The sequence below is a fragment of the Sesamum indicum genome, linkage group LG2 (genome assembly GCF_000512975.1).
Source record: "Sesamum indicum cultivar Zhongzhi No. 13 linkage group LG2, S_indicum_v1.0, whole genome shotgun sequence".
NCBI lineage: Eukaryota > Viridiplantae > Streptophyta > Magnoliopsida > Lamiales > Pedaliaceae > Sesamum > Sesamum indicum.
Window position 1 is genome coordinate 11,662,212 of NC_026146.1, and position 11,408 is coordinate 11,673,619.

The following is an 11,408-nucleotide window of genomic DNA, read 5'->3' on the forward strand; positions in this document are numbered from 1 at the left end:
GAAACATGCAAATTGCTCCATGTAGCAATTCCATCCCAGAAATTTGACACGAAGAGCAAGGAATCCATGTGTAGTGTGATTTTAAGGCGTCACTAGACTATACTAGAAGAAGAATAATATATTCCATTCTTTAATATAATAGAAAATTATATACAACTATTAGCACTGACATTCCTGTTGCCTTAAATTATAGAAATTCAGACACTAGCATTGTGTGAAAACATATACCAATTCATTATTTAAACACGACTAAATCTTAAATGTTCACAAATTAAACTATGATCAAGAAAGAAAGAAAGAAGGAAAATCAAAAAGCATTTCAAAATTAGAAACAGCTAGAACAACTTAGAGTAAACCAGTAAAATCCATCAATATCAGTTGTTCGTGTTTAAACAGAAACCTGCATCTATTACAATGTCTTGGAATCAAAATCAACAAAAGTAACTCAAGGACATGACAACCCAGCACTGCACTTGTTCAAGTTGGAATTATCTCCGCTAACTGGTTGAAAGTATCACATAAAACTTCACTTATTTTTCACTATTCAGAGCTCGAAAGAGCAAATGAGAAAAGAGAAGACACGTCCATGCAGCAATCATCAACAAGGCAGCATCTTAGGGCTCTCCACCAAGCTCAACTCGTAAGTTGTCATAAGGATAGACCTTGGGTGTCTGGCAAGAAACAAAAGGAAATAACATGAGGCAGTTTCTTTATGATGCAAGTAAAAATAACCCAAAACAAAGCAACTCCTTCAGAGAGAAGATAACACAAATATGAGTTAACCGAGGCATTGATAGACGTGTGCAAGGAAGTTTGAGAAACCTCCATATTTGTTAGCAAACCTGAGAGTGAGATAAAAGATTTGTTTGAAGCATAGTTTAACAGCTCAAAATTTGCTGCAGAAACCGTCAATCACATTTCATATTTTGCTCCTCCAAAATGAAAACCAAAAAACTCTAGAGGTGAAAAAATTAACTCCATTTTAGAGACAGCAAATTAGTTGGTTGGCGCGCTCAATGAATGCAAAACAACAATATCAACAATCAATTTTGAGATGTGGTCAGTAAGAACATAGAATACATTTCAACAAAAAGAAAGTATAGATGCAAGCCACCAGCAAAAGCAGCAAATTTAAAATTGTTGGAACACAAGCTATAGCACAATCATCTGAAACGTGGATCTAAATAGAAATGCATTAAAGCAAGAAAGAAAAACAGCATTTTATTAGCAAATAAATAAAAAGGTGAGTTGGGATTGCACCAGTTAATATGAGCACAATACAAGCAAAAATTTCATTCTTTCTATTATCAGCCTAAGTTAGAGGATTTTAAAAACATCCAAGTTAGCAGTGAGATAAGCTTAAAATTGCTGACTATCCCCTCTAAAAAGAAATTGTGACTATCCATCCAGGATCCAAAAGCTATTGTCCTTGATAGGACCAATTTTTTAGCCCTTTTACCTTCAACTTTTTCTCATCAACTAAGAACATGTATATGATGCCAAGAAAATTAATGTGATAAAGCAATTATGCATGAATTAAAGCCCCATTTACTTTGCGTGATGGGTTTAAAGTGGTATAGATTAATAAATGATAAAATTCAGGATAATAGTGATAAGATTTTAAAATATTGTGTTTACTTTATTAGATGAAATATTGTGATAATTTCATTACTTATTTACTAACAAATCATTCATTTGGGATAAAATTACAAAATACCAGAATATCCACGCAATAAGACAAAATAGTTATTATAAAGAATTCAACAAACTTTATGTTTGTTTAGCAGCAATTTTCTTGTGCTTTGTATTAATTTTTAAAAACGTAACAACAAACAGAAAACAAAAGAAAAAGAAAAGAAGACTTCTTCATCTTACCAAAACAGCATCTGCGTTGCTGCTACCCCTTCCCAAAGCTGCCCCGTCCAACCCCCCTCCACACGCGAGGCGCCCAACGCCGCCCTGTCAACCCCCCTCCCCGCCCCCAACACCTCCCCCTTCCCACTAGTCCCCCTTGCCCAATACTGCCCCTGCAGCCCCCTCCCCGCCCCCAGCACTGCCACCCCTCCTCACCCCCAACACTACCGTCCCTCAGCCCCCCTGGACCTCTCCCACCATCTTTATTCACCAAATATTAGAAAACGATCAACAAGCAAGAAAAATTACATTAAAATGGATCTCGAAATTGAGATTAAAATCTCCTCTTTATTTCAATAGACAAGCATCTACCAACTGCATAGCCTCCACAGCCATTGTTTTAGCTTCTTAAAATATGGGAGTCTTTGAGAAATTTGTTTAATTTCTCTCATACCATCAAATAAAGGGACCCGGTTCTTCGTAATTTTGGGCATAAGTAGGGATAAACACATAAAATGGCAGGAAATAAATAAGGGCAATATGAGCTGGTGGAAGTTAATCAGATTTTCACTTAATGGCCCATATTACAATACCACCTCCATAGCTGGACTATAATATGGGGCTTATCACAAACAATAACAGGCTAAGAGCAATAATACCAGGCCCAAAAAATAAAGAAAGAAAATGTCCTACTACTAAGGATTAGCCCAGATTTCCTTAACAATACCAGAGTAAATTCAAACATCATACACTGAATGTAGCACACTGCTTACAGGAGAAATTTGGCAAAATGTAGAAACAAGATGAACAGAGGAGAGTGCATAAACCAGAAAGGTAAGGTGGGTGAAACTACAAGTATCATTGGCTTAAGGAGGACGATTAGACAGAAATTGGACTGCTTAAACCAAAAGCAAAAAGTAGAGTGCTATTACAGTGACCGGTTAGAGGCTAAAAGTAAATAACTAAGCTGAGAAGGAATTAAGATTTGAAAATTGGCTATTCCAAGTTACTTTTGAAATTTCAATATTCAGCACGAAGCCATAACCTACACGAATTACACATGAGTGATCTTGTTTGGAAGGATCAAGAAGAACAACTATGACAAATATCCAATAGGGGAAAACGGGTTGGGAGGGGGACCATCAGTAAAGCTAGTATTTTCTTTCCACACCACTACCCATTGCTTTTCCATCATAACAGTTTCTGCATTGTATTTTCGTCATTCAAACAAGCATGTTTTGCTAAAATCCAAGAATGGTATTCAACCATGGATAGACAACTTAGAAAAGGTGTTTTCTTCAAAACTCAGGGTACGGGGAACCCTATTCTGAACTAGATAACATCAACTTGTCCTTCATTGCTTTTGAGATGCATATACCAGTTACTTCAAAGTCAACAGGTATAAGCTTCCAGTGGCCTCTCTAGGCAAACTTGTAAGAAATACAGGTCCACTGGAATATCCAGAAAAAACAAGGACACCATTTTGGCTAGATCAATCCCTCTTTTTCAAATCATTAATCCGACCATTCTTTCTCAATGCAATAGCATCACAATTCTATCATTCTTGGTTCTGGATGATTCAGACGAAACGACTCCAGTAGAAGGACAGAAATCATGTCCGTTCACTGTACCTTAACTAGGTCCCCTCTTGTCCAAAAACTAAATTCAGGAGTCTAGCTCTAGCACAAGAGCCCTTTTTGGATCTTGATCAGAAAGTGATGATGAAATATGGCTACTCCTTGTAGTCATCAAATCATATTGGAATTAGATAATGTTTCCGAGTTAGCTATCTTCCTTCAACTTCTTTCTTAGCTAGGAACATAGACTTTTCATTTCATTTAGTAGGCCCAACCACGAATACTAAGATAGCAAAGACAACAAAGGTAATCCTAGCCCTTACCAGAAAATTTGAAGGAAACATGCAAATTGCTCTAGGTAGCAATTCCCTCCCAGATATTTGACATGAAGAGCAAGGAATCCATGTGTAGTATGACTTTAAGGTGTCACTAGACTATATATTAGACGAAAAGATCACATTCCATTCTTTAATATAATAGAAACTTATATACAGCTATTAGCACTGACATTCCCGTTGCCTTAAATTATAGAAATTCAAACACTAGAATTGTGTACAATGAAAACATATACCATCCATTATTCAAACACGACTAAATCTTAAATCTTCACATATTAAACTTTGATCAGGAAAAAAAGAAAAAGGAAAATCAAAAGCATTTCAAAATTAGAAACAGCCAAAACAACTTAAAGAGTAAACTAATAAAATCCATCAATACCAGCTGAGAGATTTAATTTATCCACATCATGCCGCTAGGTGAAAATGTTTATCAACAAATCAAGACTTACGAATGGGATCTTTGACGCCTTGTCATTCCAGACAGCCAAGAAGCCAAGCGACGCGAAAAAACCCAATCCTCCACACAGCCAAGCCAGTGCTTCATACTATTCGCAGAGAAAGAAAATTGACGTTCACTAACAAATAAATCAAATCCCAGAATCACTACGAACAGAAAATGACTCAAACTTTTGTCAATATCTGACCTTCCCAACAGTATCAGCGATACGATCGATACAAGGTTCTGGAAAGGCCGTCCCGTTGTCCCATACCAGCTCATCATTCACCGGAAGCTGTAATTTCACCATTGGAAGAAAAATTAACTAGGGCCCTGCTTTCTAGTAGGATTATTTCAATATGTAAGTGTAGAAAATCCCTTACTGGTTTATCGGGGACGATGTGTTTTCCGACCGGGAGTCCCATGCCGGAACGCTGGCGCAGAGAGGCAGCGGCAGAGCGGCTGACGATGCCGTTTCCGCCCATAATCCGGGACGCTACGTGGCTCAATCTTCCTGCCATTTGTAAAAATTCTCTCTCTTTTGGGTGGGTTTTACAGTGGTCTACCGATGAAGAAATGAAACTATTGAATCAGAGAAACGCTGATGCTTGCGGGCTGCGGCGTTGTTTTGATATTAGAAAACAGTTTATACGACGCCGTATGCTTTTGGATGGTGAATTTATTGCAACACGCACCCCTTTAGTTTTTTATTTATTACACTCTGACCCCTACAATGTATCGAAATGCTCCGAAACTCCTCCTTCATTTGAAATACACAAATGATGAGTGAAATTTGAGAAAATTTATAAAATAATATATATTGGAAATAACCCCTAAACAAACACATTTTCTTCTAGAAAAAAATAATATTTTTTGGACAAATACACTAATATAAAACATGAGTCAAAATGCAAGTACAATAAAAATTCAGCAATTCGAAAAAATTTTCATTTATTTTGTATCATTTAGGCGGCATGGCTGAGTGGTAAGGCGGGGGACTGCAAATTCTTTTTCTCTAGTTCAAATTCGGGTATCGCCTGATCAATAGAAATTTAGAAATCTCTTCTTCTCTTCTGTTATGCTGATATAACTCGCAGAGTTCTCCCCCTAGAAGCAGAGTACTTGAATTGACAAATTGCTTAGAAACGAAAATGCAAATAAATATTAAGTTTCTACAATTAAAAGCTTGTTTGATTCCGACCATCCAATGAATTTAGTATACAAGAAAATTAGAAGTAAAATAAATAAATTTAAAGAGTTTCGTATTTATAGACGGAGGAAAGTAGAATAAGATACGGAAAACATACCTTTAGGATTCAATTTTATTTTCGTTTAAAATTGAGCAAAAAAATAAAGTATTATGTTTTTATTTATTATATTATATCTAAAAAAACATGGTTCTCCTTTTTTTTCCTCCTGTTAAATATTTTGTTGCTTGACTCTTATCTTATTTATTGATCAATTTTTAGATTCAATTTTTAAAATTTTTAATAAATTTAAAACTATTTCTATGTTTGCATTTTCTTTTTCTAGAATAAATTTAGAGGAATGATTCATTATAAAATTACGAACATACAAAACGGAAAAAAAATAAATTAGTCGATAATACCTAATTCAATAGGCACCGTGGTGACTGCATAGGATGAGTCCTAACATTGTTTTGTATGATCGAAACCTACTATATATGTTGAATATTGTACTATTGCATAGTAAATATTATCTACTGTAATAATAATCGATAATATTTAAATTTAATTCATCTGATTTTGTTGTCATAGTATGATTGTCATAATTTTTTTATTAAATATAAATATTCGACACAAATAATTATAATTAATTTATTTAAATTAATAATAATTCATTACTTTTAATTAAAAGAAAAGACTGGAAAAAAAAATTACTTTCTTTTTTATCGTACAAAAACAACTTACAAGCCATATAATGTAAATTTCACTCACCATCTTGGTAAGTAGAGAGTCAATAGCACAGCCGAGCACAAGATGATGGTGTTATTGAATTCATAGCAGGAAATGTTGAAATCTTGTGTGCCTTTGAGATTCAGAAACTATATACAAATATACGCTATACAGAATATGAACCAGGAACGTCGTTTTTATTAGATAACTGCGCACAGACAACCGAGGGATTGCCGGGCGCAGTCTAATGCCGGCAACTGTTAAAAGAAATGGAAGCCTAGAATTTACGGCAGAATTTCGTGCCCAAATGTGTTCTCTCCGCTGTAGGTTACGTAAAGGAAACCATCTTCGTCCTTCTTTTCCTCGTATATGGCAGACATTATAGCACCTACATGAGGAAAAACGACAGGCCCGCTAATACTGGATAAAGATGCTCGAGTCACAGCTTATTTGTCACGAAAGCGTATTACATAAAGGATTACCTGTTGGCGGCAGGACGTTGTCGACAAATATGAAAATGGCCTTTTCTGCACTCAGTTTGATCCTTTTGCGAATGACGTAGACAAACTGCCCAACAGTTAAGTCAGCCGGGACGAGGTACCTGTAATTATCTCAATAAGATTACTTGAAACAATCTCGATGTTCAGTCATAAATGCTTTATGGAGTTGGCTTGACGGCCCAGCAACATCTGAGGGTATGCTTTGGGAAAGAGAAGCTACCCCCGGTTGGCGGATTATATGAAGGAAAAGAAAGACGCAACAGAAAACAAGAAACGACAAGCAGAAGTTGAAATATAAAACACTGCCAATGATAAAAGTAACGAGGAGGTTGTTCTATTAGTACTTTCAGAGTTTGAGTTCATCCAGACACCTTTCAAACTGTAGAAGATAGAACATCATTAATTTAGTCCAAGTCAATACTGCATAATTAATGCTTACTTTTTCTTGTCAATATTGGGGATGTCGCTCCTTTCCGCTTTCTCTACAATCACCTAGAATACAAAAACACAACTAATATCATTGAAGTTCAAAAAATGAAAAATCGTAAAATTAACTTCAAGGTGTTGTATGCAGAATACATAAGTTACAATTTGGACAAAATTACCAGATAAAAGGTATCAGTCAAGCGATATGCTAATTGTTGGCACAACATACAGCACTGTAAGAAATGAAATTGTCGTCTATATACTCCTTTCAACTAAAACTACACTCCATCTCTTGTTTCCAATATTCTTGCTTTCAAAATGACCATAAAAAAATATACTACTACTCAGAACAAAACAAACAACAATTTAGATCTTTGTCTGGAAAAGTTTAGATAGAGCAGAATGGAAATTCACTAATTCGGGCATATTTTGATTTTTCCGACAATGCTGCAATACCTTATGTAAACCATGTGATAATAAATACACATCAGCTTGAACTCTAGATTTTTAATCCAAGCGCTCAACCACGCAAATCCAAATAAGAAACTGGCTTCAAGAAATTATTTGAATGATCGTACCATGTTCTACAAAAACATGACTCTACCAGCAGTAATAATATAATGAGCAGGGACCGTACTGAAAGTCAATAACCTAACTGAAACATTAATTTCACATACTTAACACATATAGCTTTTGAGCATTGTGCAGATTTTACTTTTGAACCTTTTTACAACGACATTGGATGTATTATATGATAAAAATAATTTAATTCACCAGAAAACAAAGAAATATAGTCTGAGAATACATATATTTAAAAAAAAATCAGAACTTAAAATAGATAAATAATACTTATATTTTTTTTCCTTGCAAAAACTAGAGAAGCAATTTCAGAAATTAAAATTTAAAGAATATGTAGTATTAGTAATTATATATATTGTATTTATACTAAACTAGGTGTCTAATGCTCGGCCATAAGAAAGGAAATGCAACACCACATGAATATAGATGGAAACATCATGTTGGAAGCCTCGGTAAGCAAATTCAAACTGCTCATACAACTTAAAGCAACAAACTTGGTCAGTGGTGGATATGCCCCCTTAATTGTTGCATTAATGAGTCATAACTCTAACTTTTTCAAGTAAAATGCTTAACCTCAAGAAATCACGCTGAACGTATCATTCATTCAGGACACCACGCACACATAAAACAAAGAAGCAGCGCAAGCTGTTTGGAATAGAGTATCTCAAGCCAATACTACCCACCGACCCTTTTGGACCAAAGAAGCACGAAAATTGTAACATGCATTTACAACATCAATAGACAGGGAACAGGAGGAAAGATGACAGTAGGTGCTTCATCGCTTTATGGTAGATAACAATGTGATTAGAACGTCACATAATTGCATTCTACATTTCTTAGTTTAGATCATCTAGAACTATCTACATAAACCTGCAATGCATTAGAAACATCTTCAAAGAGATATCCCATTCACATACTAACATAAGAATCACCCGCGCCCAATATCTCGAGCATCAATAACAAACACAAAGTTCAAACAGGTAAAACAACAGGTTTCATGATTTCGTTAACTAGTCTCTGTCCGATGCAGAGAGAGCTATGCATTAAACAAATGGTTGAAAGAATATGACTTTCCAACAAACAACATTATATACGAAATCTATCTTCTTTATACTAATTATGCTCAGAAAACTCCTGGTGGGAGAGCTCTCTAACAGCTTAGAACTCTATATTAACAGTTTACAATAGCCAAAACTTTAGCCAAACAAGTAAAAACCTTAATAGATAAAATGTCGTAAAACAGATACTACAAAAATTAGATGATCAATCAAACAAATAATCCACACTACTATCTGGAACTACAAACAGCCCAATTCAGAAGGTTGACTGAACTCTCACCGGAATTCTATCTTGGTATTTCTCTCTAATTCTAGCAGCTTCAGCACGCCTTTTCTCTAAAAACAATATATCAACATATCAGAAATTTGACGAGAAAAACATTTCCACAAGATTCAAAGGAGGATAAATTAATAAACAAAATCAAGTCAACAAACAGCAGCACAAACCAAGATCATGCTCTTGCTTGAATGAACTCTTTGCCATTCCACCTGAATATCACTGCTCAAATTTTAAAAAGTCAAATTCTTGAAAACCACTGATAGAAGAAAAACAATATGAATTCAGACCCTCAACGAAATGAAAAAACTCAAATTCAATCCATCGACATAACCGATGACCTCTTTGCTAAAACACCACTACGGTAAGAAGACGAGGCGAACAAAAACAACAAAGAAACCAAATTTACATCAAAATGAAATCAGGTCTATAATCAATAAATCCAATAACAGAAAACTTATATATATCTTCAACCCAGTAAAGTATATTCATTCCCCTTTTCAAAAAAAAAACCCACCAAGAAAAATTCAGCAAAAAACCCAAAAACTGAAAGGTAAAACAACGACAAAGTCGGAATCTTGAAATAGCTTTAAGACTGAAGCAATACTTGGTGCCAAGAAAAGAATTAGAGTGACAACATCAACAATTTTTATCCAAAAGAGGACGAACCTTCTGCAAGAAAAAGATGATGGAGAAGAAAGGAGAAAGGGAAAATGATAAAGAATTTCAGGAATGTGGCCCGGATTGAATGAAGAACGATGAGGCTTTGCTTTTCAACTTTGCTTTTGGAACTACGGATGTATTAAATATTGGGTAGCCTAATCGTTAATCATTATCCAAACCCTTTACTCCGAAATATAAAATTAGGGGAAATTGTGTGTAGTCTCAAATACGTATGAGCTGGGAATAGTCCACATCACGCCCAAGAACACTATATAGGTATCACGTTTGAGAATATTCATTTGTATGGATAACGTCATGTTCATATTAATATAAATTTTATTTAATAATTATAATTTATTTTAATATTTAGTATTTTTTTTAAATATTTATACATATGTACTTATTATTAAGGGAGAGCACTTTTTGATGTATCTCCCTTTTTTGTTTTTTTTTATATTTAATTTTTTTTATTCATCTTATAACTTCCCACTTCCCCCATTATCTTTTAATCCTTACTTTTTTTTATTATTTTCATGCATTTTTCTTACATTATTTTATTATAAATTTAATGTTAATTTATCATGTTCTATATATTTTATTAGATAATAAATATTTTTATTATATTTTATTTTAAATAGTATTGCAAAATTTGCGCATACATAGTGTGTGCTATAGATACTATATATATATATATATATATATATATATATATATATATATATATATATATATATATATATATATATATATATATATATATATATCTTATTTACCAAACTGTTTGTGAGAATCAATTTTATTGAAATTTATATATACGAAACAGAATATTGAGAGTCGTGTATACGCGTATTTGGATAATTTTTTTGATATTTATTTTGTCATGGGAGTGTTTCTAAGAGTTTCGATAAATTACTTTTTAAGTTTTTGTTAAAAAAAGTACTGTTGAGATATTTGAGGTGTCAACTTTCAACTTCTGAAATATTATAAAGAGTACTTTTAATTCAAAAACTAGAAGCATCTCTAAAATAAGAGATTATCAAAAACTAGAAGCATCTCTAAAATAAGAGATTATCTCTTTTTAGTTAGATTTAGATAAATGTATGATTATATTTATTTATCCAAAAGATTTAAAAATTTAGTCAGTAAGATCATTTAGATTTATTTTTATATCTAATAATATATTTTATATTTATACTTATTTATCACTTTAATTTGAAATTTTGACTTATTTATCAATTACTTCATTTTTATGTTTTAAAGTATAGTTTACAATTATTTATTTTTAATATAGGGTAAAATGCAAATACATATGAGGTCATTTGCACTTTGTTCCTAACCTTTTTTTTTTTTACCCTACAGTTCTCCACCCAATCTTTTTTGTTGTATTTTTCATTTTTGGGGAATAATGATAGAACATTTCCGTCTGCTTGTATACATGGGCCTAAGGGTGATTTTAGATTCGGTAAAATTATAAAGGTTAAAAGCAAACAGCCCCCCACGTATGGGATCATTTGCACTTTGCCTCACAATACTTTTACAAAAAAAAAAATAAATTAAATTAAAAAATTATGGAGAAAAGTTCTGAAAATAAGAGAAAATTTTCAGAAAATTTAATGCTTCATCTGCAGATAAACTACTTCACATTATAAGTCAAATGTAATATTGGGACGAATTGTAATACACACATATGCTTGATGGTAGTGCCAACAGAAATACACGATTTTTTTTCTTTATTTTTTTGGTTCGATTTTTCCTCTTTTTATGCAATAGTAGTATATTTGGTT

General features: G+C 33.4%; 2 protein-coding genes across 2 annotated transcripts; both read right to left on the reverse strand.

Annotated features, from left to right (window-relative positions):
* Positions 305-4,835, reverse strand: LOC105155835 (NADH dehydrogenase [ubiquinone] 1 beta subcomplex subunit 8, mitochondrial). The gene is made up of 4 exons (XM_011071808.2): positions 4,589-4,835; positions 4,414-4,500; positions 4,219-4,314; positions 305-671 (listed from the first exon to the last, which is right to left on the reverse strand). Exons 1-4 carry the CDS (start codon positions 4,724-4,726, stop codon positions 615-617), a joined length of 378 nt encoding a protein of 125 aa, XP_011070110.1. The 5' UTR covers positions 4,727-4,835; the 3' UTR covers positions 305-614.
* On the reverse strand, positions 6,127-9,787 carry LOC105155836 (autophagy-related protein 8f). The gene is made up of 6 exons (XM_011071809.2): positions 9,631-9,787; positions 9,132-9,183; positions 8,965-9,020; positions 7,061-7,113; positions 6,604-6,722; positions 6,127-6,509 (listed from the first exon to the last, which is right to left on the reverse strand). Exons 2-6 carry the CDS (start codon positions 9,166-9,168, stop codon positions 6,406-6,408), a joined length of 369 nt encoding a protein of 122 aa, XP_011070111.1. The 5' UTR covers positions 9,169-9,183; positions 9,631-9,787; the 3' UTR covers positions 6,127-6,405.